Below are 14,538 nucleotides of genomic sequence, written 5' to 3'. Positions count from 1 at the left end.
AACTATTCTTTCTGGTTGAGAGGATTAAAAAGTATCTTCCCATAAATTAGCATTGATAGTTTTATACATTTTGAAAGGTAGGATTAGAGGGCACATTTTTGGCAGTTGTAAGCAATTTCAAATTCCAGATACTTTTTAAATGGGTGTCATTTTCTGGTTCTCTGTGATTTGAGAGCACATGGGTCACTGAATATCAAGGGGACTTGCATTTTTAACCAACTGTGGTGTTTTTACCCTGCTGGGCAGCTAAACCCCACCACAAATGCTCTCTCACTCCCCCTCCTCAAAAGAAGAGGGGGAGAAAATGCAATAGAAAAGGGCTCTAGGACTGAGATAAGTACAGGCAGTTTGCTCACCAATTACTGTCACTGGCAACAGACTCAACACAGGGAGATTAATATAACTTTTTGCATATCAGTAGCAGACTAGAACAGTGAGAAACTAAAAGCAAACTAAAAACAGCTTCCCACCCACTCTCATCAGCCCTCTTCTACCTCCTCCCCGAGTGGTGTAGGGGAACGGGGAATCTGGCTTGCGGTCAGTCCATGACGCTTCATCTCTGACAGACCTTCATGGTCACTCTCTTCCCCTGCTCCAGTGTGGGGTCCCTCCCATGAGATACTCTATGTGGGCATCCCATAGGCTTCAGCTCTTCAAGAACTGCTCCCATATGGGTCTGTACCATGGGAGCAGTCCTTCAGGAGCAGAGTGCTCCAACACGGGTCCCCCAGGGGCGGCAGCTCCCCCCAGGTCCCCTGCTTCTGCGTGGGCTCCTCTCCATGGGCTGCAGCTCTGGCCTGGGGCCTGCTCCTGTGGGGGCTCTCCATGGGCTCTCCAGGCCACATCCACCTACTCCACCAGGGGCTCCTCCATGGGCTGCAGGGGAACTTCTGCTACGGCACCTGGACCACCTCCTCCCCCTCCTTCTTCACTGACCTTGGTGTCTGCAAGGCTGTTTCTCATTCCTCTCTCTCCCAGCTGCTGTTGCACAGCAGTTTTTTCCCCTTTCTTAAATATGCTCTCCCAGGGGTGCAACTAGCATTGCCGATTGGCTCCGCTCTGGCCAGCAGCAGGTCCCTTTCAGAGCTGGATGGAGCTGTCTCTTATCTAACATGGGGCAGCTTCTGGGCTCTTTTTACAGGTGCCACACCTGTAACACTTCTGCTACCAAACCCTTGACGCATAAACCCAATATGCCAACCCTTACTACTGACATCTCATTCATTGTGGCACTTATGGCTTGGGATGTTTTGCTTAGGCTCTTTTGCTTAGAGAAACACATTGAGCAGGAAAAATACACAGCATATAGCAACTCACTAGAAGAACTTTATAATTTTTTTTTTTTCTCATTGCACTTCTGTCTACCTGAAAGCAAGGTACACATGGTCACGTTTCCTTAAAGATATTAGAAGATAGTTTTCTTACTTGCAATTTCCCATTTTCTAGCCCATTCTGAATCCATCAAGTCCTTTCTCAATGTGTCTCTTTCTCTTCCTCAGTGTAATTCTGTATGTCTTTGGTGTCAACGCTGGCTCATGAATTTCCTTCTCTTCCTATTCATTCCTGCCTTCCTGCCATAGCTGTTCAGGCTTGGAGTGGCAGAGACCTCCTGCAGATGCTTTCTGTTCTAGGTCATCTTCATGAGGTGGCTCACAGCAGAGTCCCCAGGCTGTTTTGAAACAAATAGGCAGATACTGAACAGCAGTGCCCAGGCAAGAATGACCAGTGGGGGCATAGACTGACATTCTTTAACCAGCTTCATCATCAAAGGAAGTGCACAATGGAACAAGCTGTGTTCTCAGCTACACCTTACCTTTTTTATTGTTCTTACCTGCTTTCTGATAGCTTCAGCTTATGTGTCACACACACTCATTCCTGGCTGCAAAGTTACAGGGTGCCTCACTCACTACATTTACACTCAGTTTTCAGAGAAACTCATCTCTCTTAGCTTGGCAATTGACTGGGATTATACGCAGTTTGATATCAGTGCTTGTCTTTGCCTCCAATTATTTGACTGCCTAGTTATTGTTCCTCTCAGCTTTCATGAGGTCTATACCTATGACCAAATGGTTGCTTCAAATCAGGTTTTAAAATTTCCACTGTCATGGTCACTACTTTTGAGTATCTTTGTGTTTGGATGCTGAGTATGAACATGGTGGACTTTATTTTTAGAGGCTGAAATGAAGAGCAAAAGCAATGCTTCTTTAGCCCTTATGAAAATTTAGCCTCAAATGCAATGCCTGGCATCTTCGAAGAAGCCTGATGAGTTCATCTTGAGAGACTGTGTTTTATTGTGTTTATGACTGCTGCCTGTCCTTGTTATTCAGGGACTGAGGATGAAGAAAGAGAATAGAGTGAAATTTACTGGAATTGACCTAATTTCTTTACTAGTAGTTGTAGGTGCTTGAATGAAATAGGATGCACCACTGATACAGTCACGTTCATTTTAAGGCCATGTAAAATATGAGAGTAAATGAACACCAAAAGCAACATATAAAATAATATCTGTAGTGTGATGCATATTGGTGTGTCTTGCCTATCACATTGTCAGCTCCTCATAAGCTCCCTGATTGTCCATCAGCCATGCCTTGCCTCTCTGACAAGGAGCAAGAACAAACAGTACAGCATGTCCATAGAGGACTGGCAGCAGCCAAAGGGAGGCCTCACAGCCTACTTCTGTTTCTGCCACTGACCTTGCATCACTCAGTCCCACAGCTATGCACTATCAAATATTGGTAAAATAGCCTCTAGTTTTTTCATCTCTTTTGCCTTTTCTTGTTGCTTGCTTCTGCTCTTCATCTTCCCTCTATCTTCTGGAATTCTTAAACTGATTTCTTACTTCCATTCACTTTCTTTTCACCTTCCTCTATATATTTCTTCATATTCTCTCTCTTTTCAGCTCTCCATGGAAGATACGACCTCCATCCTCCCCAAGCTGAAACGCAACTCCAATGCTTATGGGATTGGGGCTTTGGCTAAATCATCTTTCTCTGGTGAGGTCCTTAAAACCTGGGTTTATTCTTGGCAGCTTCTCTCCACAAGCCTTCAAGGCCTCTTCTTATAGCTCCCTGTTGCTTTCCCAACTGCTCCCTTCTGACTCATGCCTTTTCTAGGCCTTAGAGCAGCTTCTACCACCATGGTTAGAGATATAGAAATCTCTTAGCTTTTGCACTTTCAAAGAAACAGATTTTGCTTCTCACCATGCACCCCAGCTCAGACATCCTCAATTGTTTCCCCTCAAACTGTCTTGGGTTTAACCCCATTTTCTATTTCTTAGTTTGTTCACTTCCAGGTTTCATCACTCATGCCCAACTCTGTCCCAAATGGATTCTAGGCAAGGAAGGAAATGGTCTTTCATATTTGGGGTTTCCTCTTTTTCCCCCTCCTGAGAACCAGTCCAAGAAAAGATGGAGAAACTCTCCTGGAGAGGGATACAGTGAAAGGTGGGAGACACCCAACCCAAGGCCTGAACCCTGTCAGGAAAGGAGGGGAGAAACCCCACTTCCAAGAGAGGTAAACAGAGAGGCAAACAACCTTGGAGCTGTGTAATAGCCCCTCCTTGTTTTCTAATGTCTGGCCCCTTAGGGATATCCCGCAGCATGAAGGACCATGTCACAAAGCCAACGGCTATGGGCCAAGGCCGTGTGGCTCACATGATTGAATGGCAAGGCTGGGGTAAAGGTAACAGCCAGCAGCAGCAGCACACGCATGAGACAGCACGCAAAGATGCTGATGCCTACTCAGACCTGAGTGACGGTGAAAAGGAGGCCCGATTCCTTGCAGGTAGTTCTGACTTTTTTGCATGTGAATTGGGTTGGTTGGGATGCCCCAGAGCAGAATCACTGGGATACCAACGTGCAGGATCCTCAAAAACACACTCAGGAATGTCTCTGGGTGGTTCAGATGGCAGAAGGAGATGAGAGACTGTGGTTGGAGTATTGTCAATGGAATGCAAAGTGTGAACTGCAAGGGCCCATAGTTACGGGTGATGGGCGTTGCTGAGATTGGACCATAGTGGGGCAGAGGGACCAAGAGATGAGGTTTAAGAGGATGGTGAGAGGTGGAGGCGTTCATGCATCACTGCTCCCCCTCCATGTCTCTTTTGGCACAGGAGTGATGGAGCAATTTGCTATATCAGAGGCGACTCTCATGGCCTGGTCCTCTATGGATGGTGAGGATGTGAGTGTAAACTCAAATCAGGAGAATCCAGCAGGCAACTACTCTGAGAACTATCAGGAGCTAATGGAGAGCCAAGGTGAGCTCCAGCACCTCTTGCTAATCTTGAAAGACCCCTTTTCTGCTCTTGGTGTCATGTCACTGTACTTCCATCTGCCCTGTTTTATTCTGCAATGTTGGAATCTAGCAGAGGCATCACCTATTTGCACTCCAAGGAATCTGACATTAACAGAGAGGCTCCAAAGCCCAGTTCCTTTGGCTTTTGGGCACAACTGTAGAGAGCCACTAGCTCTTGCAATTGCTTGTGGGTATGGTCATGTTCATATGGTTACTGCGTAGAACTGCCTCTCCTCTTTACCCTCCTCTCCCCTAAAGGATTTATCGACCCTGTCCAATACAGTACCACGTACAGACATCCAAGCTATCTGAATGTGAATCTTGGATTACACTGTCTAACTGTCTGTTGTTTCCTTCCTTTTCCTGCAGAGCATATGGCCCAGACACAGTATGATAGCTGGCCTCATTCCTATGTCTCACAGGGCATGTATTGCTTAGGTTCATCTGATGCCTGGGAGACCAGCGACCAGTCCCTCATCGCTTCCCCAGCAACTGGCTCCTACTTAGGCCAGAATTTTGATGAGTCCCAGACAAACCTTCAGGAAAGTATTTTGATTCAGAGTGGTCTTCTCCAGCAGCAACAGCTGCAGCCACAGCAGCAGGAGCAAAACTTCATCCAGAGCACAGGGCTGGTCCATGTGTGGCCCCTGCAGACTGCTCAGGGCGGGGATGGGGCTGAGTCCAGCACCTACATGGAGGACCATGTTGAGGACGAAGGGCACCCACAGCTGGAGAAGGCTCCTCTCCTAAACAAGAAGCCCTCTCCAGAGGAGGATGATGTAGTATGCCGGGACCTGGAATCTTTGTCTCCTCGAGAGGAGCTGGAACATGCTGCACTGAGCCGCAAAGTCTCAGATGTCACCTCCTCTGGAGTTCAATCCTTTGATGAGGAAGAGGGAGAAACAAACAACTGATGCTTTTTGTGAAATTTTCATCAATGCTGAACAAAGAGATGGGTGGCAAGGAATGAAATGACAGGAATTCTTCTCTCCAGCTCCCTGTACTTTCAAGCAGACACACCTTTCATTCCTACATTTAATTATTTTTTTAAACAAGAGTAAAATCTCAGAGTGATTGACACATTAAGACCTTTCCCTCCGGTGTGGACATATATTTTCTATTTTCATTGCTCTGGGCAATGCACGTGAGGTGCTTGGAGAGATCTGGATTGGTAAATCATGTTTAAATATTATAAATACAAAGTATTGGCTCTGGATACAAACTTCTGGTACTGGGGATGCGGCTGATAAGACAGGCTTGGTATAGGGAGTGGCTATGTGGCTAGAATCCATCCTGGCAAAATGGATGTTGCTTTGTGGACTTGATGCCCTTTGATAGAATACATGAATATAGACTGTTTTAAATGAAGATATGGCTTTACAAATATAGATTGCACTAGTATAGTGATTGTGGCTGATGCAGAGAATAAGGCTGTATTCAGTATAGACTGTACTGAGATGAAGGATTTGCTGTGTAACCAGGTCCTCAATAGCACCTTGATATGAAATCATAGGCTCAATGGATACAGACTGCGCTCCGTGGGCACTCACTGTGCTGCACTACAGATGGTGTGGATCTGTGGGCATGGCTCTACTGTGGCATGAAAGAATGGATGCAGATACGAATCTAACCCTGCTCTGAGATACTCATGCTTTGGTTTCTTTCTTTCTAGTCTTTTATTTATTTGTTTCTGTCTTTGACATTTCTACCTTCCTAGGAGCTGGCAAGAGTGGTGTGTCCTTTTGGCACTGAGCACTGGATGCCAGTGGAAAGAACATTTTCAGCTACAGAGACAGTCATAAAAAACTGACTCTTGTAGAGGGCTTGAGAACATGTCCATCTTGGTGCTGCTGCTGCACCCTTCTGTCTTTTCCTTTGCCAGAAGCATGGGGAGGCAGCAGATCCAGGAATAGTGTGTACAACTATGAGATCACAGATTTCCAGTTTACAGTGGAATTTTCAGTTGTTGCTTTTTAAAAAACTTTTTATATTGCTGGTTAAGTGTTCCTAAAAAAGCAGTTAATAGTGGTAAAAGCCTGTACTCCAGTATCAGAAATACTGCACCTTTCCCATTTCTGCCACTCCTTCTGCAGTGCCAAATGTAGATGGAGGCAAGAGGCTAGAGAGGATGTTTCCTCCTCTTCTTCCTGACTATATTCCTGACTTATTTTGTTTTCCTGCCCCCAAGCAATGTAAATAGTGCTCAACACGTGATCTGTTTATTTTCACATTCCATCCCTTTTTCAGGTGTGGAAAAAGCTGATTTTAGGAGTTTTTTCCTATTTGTATGGCGCTTTTTTTTTTTTTTTAATTTGTTTGTTTTGTTAAAAAATGGTTCATTGACTTGTGGGAATTCAGTCTCTTGCAATTGCTCACCATGTTTCTACAGACCTCTTTTTGCAGGGGAGGGACTTTGAAAGGAAATTGAAAGCCTGTCTCAAGGTAGAAATTTACCCTACCCTGAAACTGTCTCCTCTCAGGTGGAACTTTACCCTACTCAGCTTTCTCCCACTTACACAGGCAGCTGCATGAAGAGGGAACTCCTCTATGAACTCTCAAGTCTTTCTAGCCAAGACCATGTCAAGAGGATCTGTCTTACCTCTCCATTGCTCCTCTAAAGGAAAAGACCTTTGGATATTAAAGTAAGATTGATAATTTGGTGTAGGTAAGAGATAAAAACTTTTGTGACCTTATTTTTTTTTTTAACCCATTTCCTTGGGCTTGCTTACATCTGTCTTAGGAGGTAGCTCTTCTCCTGAATGATGAACTTTCAATATCTTTGTACAAATGTTTACACATTCAGGTGCTAACCTCTCCTGGGCAGCAGTGCTTGATAGAGATGAATCTATAGTTTTTGCAGGATCAATGCTAGTTCATTTTCCTGAACTATCTTGAGCCTAGCCTATGAAACGACATGAACCAGAACAAGTGACAGGTCAAGTGCCAAGGGCACTTCATCAGGTGACAAATGAGCAAGTGTTAATTATTTCATTTTCTAAAAACCTTCAGGGAACAGAATGGTCTAGTATGTTTCTTTGTGGGAGAAAATTTGGGCTAATTGCTTTTTTTCTTACAGTTTTGTTCCCATGTGCCTCTCCAGGACCAATCTGGATGTTTATGGTAACTTTCAGAATAGCTTCAAATGGTCTCTCCGTATTATTTACAGGATTGGGGTGAGAGAGCCAACTTGTCCAGGGCTTTTTTTCTTTTAATGTGGACATGTGATACACTTACTAAGGTGTTTGATCAATGTCTAAAAGGTGTACATTTTCTCCATGCAGGGGAGCGAGAGGGAAATAACTGCACAGGAAAAAATGCAAAAAAAAATAAAATAAAAATAAAAAATAAAAAATTGAACTTACAGAAAATTCTGTGGATTTCAATAGCAGGAGAAAACCTGTCAAGTTTTCCATTTTTCTGTGGAACGGGATAGAGAATCATACCCTGCTATATAATTTCATAACCTTATCTCTAGCAACCTGTAGACTCATTCTCTGTGAAGTCTGACAGGTTTCAAGACTACTCTCTGTAAAAACTTTAAAGTTTTCTAAATTCTATAAAGCTTTTTCATAAAGACCACGAATTTCTGTGAATAAAATTTCATGACCTCTTCCGCAATCCAAAAGAGAAATGTATCTTCCTCTCCAGTTGCAAGGAGCTTGACTAGAGATAGCAGGCCTACCTGTAATCAGTTGCAACCTGAGTGAACATCCAGAGCTGGACTGGAAAGGCAGTTTGAATATAATTTGAAAATGGTTTTGTATAACCTGGCCTTTTCTTAGGTATCAGGCCTGCTGCTTCTGTGTATCCAGTGTCAGAGAGAGGGACCTGGAGCCTACTGTACATTTTTCAGAAAAGCCATTATTATATAGCTACACCTATTCAAGCATATGGAGGGCACAGGTGCTCTGTGAGCAAATTTGGCCTGCAGTTCTTTATGCTGGTAAGGGTAAATGAGTTGGAGGGAGTCCAGCCAAATACTCAGAGTGGAAATTGAATCCGTGAGGCTGAAAATAAGAAGGAGAGGTAAGCTGAGTATGCTTGATCTGGGGTTACTAAGAAACTGAGTCCTACTGTTCATTTATACAGGCCCATTTTAGACCAGAGCTGCACTACATATTTTTTGGATATTTCTTGAACCAGCAAAGGTAGATTTTTTTTTTCCCCTACCACCACCTCAAAGCCTTTGTCTTCAACAGGAGCTGCTGCTGTTATTATCGTGAATGTGAATGAAGGGTTAAACTAATTGAAAGAAAACTCAGATTCCACTGTAAGAAAATTCTATCTTCCTTTTCCCATGGTTGCATATTTTTGGTCAGTTATACTACTTCATTTAAACCCAGAGACTGGACTGGAGGAAGGAATAGGGAAATAAGATTGGCAAAATCTTGGCAGATAATATGTTAAGATTTGGAGCAAGCACTGGGCCAGCAGTTTCAGTATGCCCTAATAATGTATGGGTAATGATTGCCTCATAGCAAACTAAACACAGGACAGGGGCATGTTTAACCTCTAAGGCATAGTGTCTAACTTACCGAAATGTTGAGGGCAGCTGGGTGAGTTATGGAATTGCTGAATGGTACGTGGACGTTGTATCCCACAGGCCTTTATAAAAATAAAATAAAATAAAAAAATAGTGGCTAGGGAACTGTGGCATGTTAGGACCACCAAGTCATTGCTTTGAGCCTCTGCTTATCTAGCAGTAGCTGTAACTCTTTCCTATATGACCACTTATGTAATTTGATGAATATCAAGTGATTGTTTAATTGTCCCCCTTGCTCTTTTTCTGGTGCTGGTGTCAGGAATGAAACAGTGCTAGTGCTTCTGTCACTGTGGTTGTATGACTTAGGGGAAGGGCAGATCTTATTTTCTCTGCCTAAAATCCAGTAGGGTCCACCACATTTGGGCACACTGGGTTGCACCCTTCCTATTCATCAGTCACATGAGGTGTACAGGCCCTGCTGTGTTTCACAGTGTGGGATCCTTCCCTTCAGGGCCCTGGGATTACAATGACTCAGAGAATCATTTTGCCTGCGCAGTCCAAACCTCAAAGTCAAGGACCATACAAGAGAAGCTTACATAAGTTCTTCTTTATATAAGTTTTAGGCTTTCTTCACAAGCCTTGTGAATTTTTTCAACCCCATTACCTTAGGCTTTGGGGTTGAGAAGTCAATCTGCTACTTCAGTTTCTGTGTCTCTAAATCAGCAACTTCTGTGAAGCCACTGACAAGTCACCCACTTCCACTTTCCCTCTTCTGCCCCCACCCCCCCTTACCTCTGTAAGACTTTAACATCACCTTTCATGATAAGCTTGCAGCAGAGAATAGCATTTAAGCATACCTCCGAGCTGATCAAAATGGGAAGCTGTTGTGAAGAAGGTAGCCCTCTACTTTAGCTGTACTCATCTCCCACAGTCCTTGTACAGATACTAGCACACTGCTGACCTCATAACAAGCCAGGCTGCTTACACCTTTCTAAAATAAGGAAGAGGGAACAGCTGTGAGCAAAGGGAGAGTGAGCATTATTCTCAGCAGCTGGCCTTTATGTTAGGCTAGGTAAACTGTGAAAGTGCACTTTGAAATGCCATCTCTGTGATAAGTCTAAGCTGACAAAAGAAGCTGTCATGCTTCTTCCCTTCCCTCATCACCAGCTGTATACTTCTGCCTAAGAAGCACCAGTGCTAACACTCATTTGGCTGCTCAGGAACTGGCACCATTGAAAACTAACCACATCGCCTATCAAAATAAGAGTTTCAGTGGGATCAGCAACTTGTATTTTTTACATGGTCAGGCATGCATCACTGAGGTCCTGTGAAATGTGCAGACGGTCATGTTGAAGGATGTTTCTCTGACTGCAAATGCAACTTAAATTGCTTTAAGCTGACTGTGAAATTTCTGTCAAAGTCAAAGAAACCCACCTGGGAAACCTGAGTGGATATACTCCCCCTATCCTCTTTCCCTAGCATTTTCCTTAGAATTTTTAGTATGCAGTAATCTGATTTGGTCCTTTTTGTTATTTAATGCTCTGTTGTTTCCTTCACTGTTCCCTCCTCTTCCACAGGCTCCTTTGAAATAATCCCTTACAGTCAGGCAGGAGGCCATGAGTAACTCAACATACCCTTGAAATTCATAAAACTGATATGCACAAATCACTGATGTACCCAGTGATTACACCCCCCAGCAGCTAAAGATACTGATGAGTCTTTTCTTGTAATTATAAGAGGAAGAGCCTTGTGCAGGATTAAAGCACAGATATTGGAGGTGAGGTTTCTCCCTGTCTTTAAGCCAGTTCCAATCTAGTGTGATTCAGAAGGGCTTTTCATACCTAGGCAGAGTCTGTGCATTATGTACTGTGTCTAGCAACAACAGTCAGTTGAAGGCCTGAAGATGACTGAAGAGAAGGAAACTGTTCTCTTTGTTTGACAGGTGTGAGGTTTGGTGGTGGGGCAACGCAGGGTGTCACAGGCCAAACTTGTAGACAACTATGTGTGCTTGGTGCAATGGCAAGAAGTGTAGCCAGTGAGGGAAGGGAGTTGAGAGAGAGGCTTGGGAAAAAGATCAAGAAAAGCTTGAAGTTTATTTTTACAAAACAGAAGTAGGAAGCTCTGTGCCAGACTTCAGGCAGAAGGGAACCAGGTAGAGAATTGCTACACAAGCTGTAGCTCCAGGATTGGCACAACTCATGGCAGTCCTTATTCTAGGCCACACTTTTTGTCAGACAGAGTGAAAGGAAAGAGACCTTCCTGAATTAGGCCAGCTGCTGGCTTCATTTTCATTGTCTTTGAAAAATGGTTCACCACATGCTTAATTCTTCAGGGGAACCATTAAGAAATACTCCAGATAAGAACTTATTCATTGTCCAGATGAAGTTAATGTGAATTTTGTCGCTAGCAGAAAAGCAAAATATCTAAATTTGGCTCAGTTTATCTTTACTGTTGCATTGGTAATTGCCTAGAAAGAGAAACAAACTGAAATAAATTCACCTCAATCATTGTGGAGAGCGGGCGGGGCAAGGTTATTCATTGTAACTTTGATCTGTGCCACATCAATCTATTCAGTTTGCCTAAGTCCCTACTATCTTGCAGTCTAAAACTCTTCCTTCTAATTTCTTCTGGATAGAATTTCCCTTGTTCCTTGTTCAGATAACTCTAAACAATCTAGCATCTCCCTTAAACTAACTTTTTTTTTTTTTTTTTTTTTTTTTTTTTTTTTTTTTTTTTCCAAAGGGAAATGTAAGGAACGGAAAGAAAAAAGAAATCCATTCCAATACAGAGCTTTGATTCCTCTCCCCTATAGCAATTTCATGGGGACAGATTGCTATGCCATAGCTCAGGTAAAGGGAGAAAATAGAGAAAATGTTAGTAAAGTAGTGTCTGTTAGAACTAAATGTATGTGTAGCACAGCCTATAGTCATTAAAGTACAGTCTCAAATATGAATGCAAGCAGTCAAGTCAGTGTCAGGTGCCTCTTCTATATGACAGGTTTTCCCCACACTAAATAGTAGTAAATCTGCACAGGAACAGAAGAGAGCAGCTGGACATCTGTGCTAGAGGGATGTCAGAAAATGTCTTGGAGTCTCCAAGAGCTGACTGGGGTAGGGATGAAGACAAAATGTTATTATATAATCGAATGGACATAGAATACATGTGCTAGAACATTAGGGCCTATTTGCATACTTGCACTTACTTTTTTCCCTTGCATAGGGAACAAAGTGGTAATCTTTTCCTTGGCAATCAAAGGAAGCTCTATGAATGTCAGTTTAGGTCTACTCATATATAGACCAATAGAAAAAGGAATTATGTTTTTTTGCCAGTACAGATGCACATTGCTGGAAGAGGAAAATAGTCAGGCCAGGACTCCCTGTGAAAGACTATATTTACTAAAACTGTAGAGACTTGTTTCATAAAATTATGAAATCTTGTTCAAGGGAGAATGTTCTCTGCAGACATCAAGGGATATACCTACTGATGAATGGTGTTGTCTAGGAAGAAAGGGGTTGCAATGTTCTGTGGAAATAATGTTAGTGAGCATTTGCCTCATCTCCTTTGATTGGGGACATTTTGAATGTACTAGTCTTGTTTCTGCTTTCCTCTGAGGGAACAAATGTCCATCCTAGTCAGACAAACCATCTAAAAATGATTTTCTCCATTATGGAAACAAGATTGTGCACCAAGATTTAATTTTAATGAGATAAAAGCATCTAGTACAGATTCATTAGCTTTCTGGATTCATTTTCATTGGACATGGAAATCCAGTCCTGTTGGAGGTCAGAAGGTTAAGAACCCTTTTCTAAAGCTCTGCTGAGCTTCCATGGAGCAAGTACAGGTGGACTTCCCTTCTTTTCAGATATTGCATGTGTGAGCAATGTAGCAAGCCAAAAGCCCTTTTGCAGATATATATATTCTTGTTTGACTTCAATTTCTCTTCTCTGATTTGTGGATGTTATGCATGATTGGAGGCCTCTGGAAATCCCTATGCTATAAAGTTGGGACTCAAAAGTAATTTCAGAGAGAAACGGGTTTATCTTGTTTCAGCTTTTTTCACGTATGGGAGGGTCCAGACTGAGGATTTGAGACATACAGGGGTGGTGGATGGGAATCTCAGGAGTGGTGTGGGGAATGGATTCCTGAAGCAAGTTTAAAAGTAACTAAGGTTTGTGGCTTCAAATGTTGTATTCTCAGTGTCTGAAACTGCTTTATCGTAAGTGTATGGGACAGTGGAGGTTGCAACAAAGCAATTTTAAGACTTTCCCTCCAATCCATACACATTTTCTATAGGGGGAGGCTGCATGGTGATTATCTGTATTCTTTCAAGCTAGTGTTTACAGAGGTGCATTAATGTCTGGGGGGAAAGTACTGAATGGAAGTAAAACAAAAAATAGAAAGGGGTCCACTATTGTAAGCTTTCATCCCTACCTTGTCCCACACTAGCCCTTAATAACTAAAATGAGTCTGATTTGCCTTTGGTCTTCCAGCTCCAAAACATGTTTGCCTGAAAATTTTTGTTGAATATACTTCGCATGTTTTGATAATGTGACTTCTAAGATAACACTTCTACAAAGTTATATATAAACACATGCAAGTACAAACACATACATACATGTACACACACTACATATAGACTTAGGAAACTATATGGCACTCTACACCTCCATGCCTGTATGTGGCAGCAACCACATTAAATAGGGGGAGGTAGCTCAAAATAGCATGTACAGTCCTTTATGGAGTTGTTATTAAACAGAATGTGGTCTTGCCATCCTGGCTGGTGGAAGTGTTTTATTTCTGTGGGACTGGTTCCAGGGGAGTTGCGTCTGAGAAAAGAGGATCATAGGAACAGGGGTGGGTCTCAATGAGATTGTCTGATGGAGGGCCTTGAAAAGAATCCATGGTGTCTTGGAGAAACATCCCACAATAAGAAATATATGATGTACTATTTCTCATCGAGAAGATAAGAACGTCATCTGTTCCACTATACAGGGTTAAAATCTCGCTTGTATTGTGGCTACCATGAAACAAATCCCAGGCCATGACGACAGATTTGATGATAGACAGCATCACATTGACAGGATCCTTTTGTTTAGCACAGAGATTCCTTGTTGCACTGCAAAAGCATTTACCAGATGATGTGTCTAAGTTTTATCCTGGTATTGGTGATGTGCAGACACAACTGGTACAGTTGGTACAGTTTCACAACAGCAGGTTAGGATGAGACACAAAGAGGAATCTGATGTTGGGGTGGCACATGCACTTACCATGAGTAGTAAGACTCTGGTTTCATGGTTTATCTTTAAATCAGCACTTCTTAGCCTGGTATCCTCATATCAGTTCAGGGAATTGGTTGGAAAAGGAAATACCTTTTCCCTGGAAAGGAACAGCTCTGCAATTCCAGTATTATTGTGTCATCTGCCTCTTCCTATAGGGTTTTAGAATGTTAGGCCTGATCCAGTTGCATTTTGTTAATCATATGAGAATTCTAAGTTCTAGACATGAAAGATGTTTATTTCCTTGTGAAGATATTTATTTGCACTTTTTCACTGGTTATTTCAGGGGCTAACCAGTGTCACTTGACCTGCGTAAGGCATACTGTATTTCACAATCAGGACTTCTTATCAGATCTTTGCTTTTTGTGTTCTATTTGAAATTAATCTCCTCCCAGTTTACCCGCTGAATAGATTCTCATCCGTCCTTCGGTATGTATATCTGCATAATTATGTTAATTATGTTCATATATTTAATTGTGTTTTAAC

General features: G+C 42.6%; 1 protein-coding gene across 2 annotated transcripts in view; it reads left to right on the top strand.

Moving 5' to 3' along the window:
- FAM131B (family with sequence similarity 131 member B) overlaps positions 1-10,196 on the top strand; it is a 32,424-nt gene extending 22,228 nt beyond the window's left edge. Inside the window, exons 4-7 of one of the 2 annotated variants that reach the window (XM_035313645.1) lie at positions 2,900-2,993; positions 3,586-3,783; positions 4,112-4,255; positions 4,663-10,196. In XM_035313645.1, the coding sequence (XP_035169536.1) occupies positions 2,900-2,993; positions 3,586-3,783; positions 4,112-4,255; positions 4,663-5,207 (981 nt within the window). In that variant the 3' untranslated portion in view covers positions 5,208-10,196. Of the gene's footprint in view, positions 1-2,899; positions 2,994-3,576; positions 3,784-4,111; positions 4,256-4,662 lie in introns of both variants that reach the window. The other variant, XM_035313637.1, reaches the window with a different exon arrangement.
- The last annotated feature ends 4,342 nt before the right edge of the window (positions 10,197-14,538 follow it).

This window comes from Oxyura jamaicensis, chromosome 1, assembly GCF_011077185.1.
Source record: "Oxyura jamaicensis isolate SHBP4307 breed ruddy duck chromosome 1, BPBGC_Ojam_1.0, whole genome shotgun sequence".
In the NCBI taxonomy this organism is placed as follows: domain Eukaryota; kingdom Metazoa; phylum Chordata; class Aves; order Anseriformes; family Anatidae; genus Oxyura; species Oxyura jamaicensis.
This window is presented reverse-complemented; position numbering and strand designations above follow the sequence as displayed.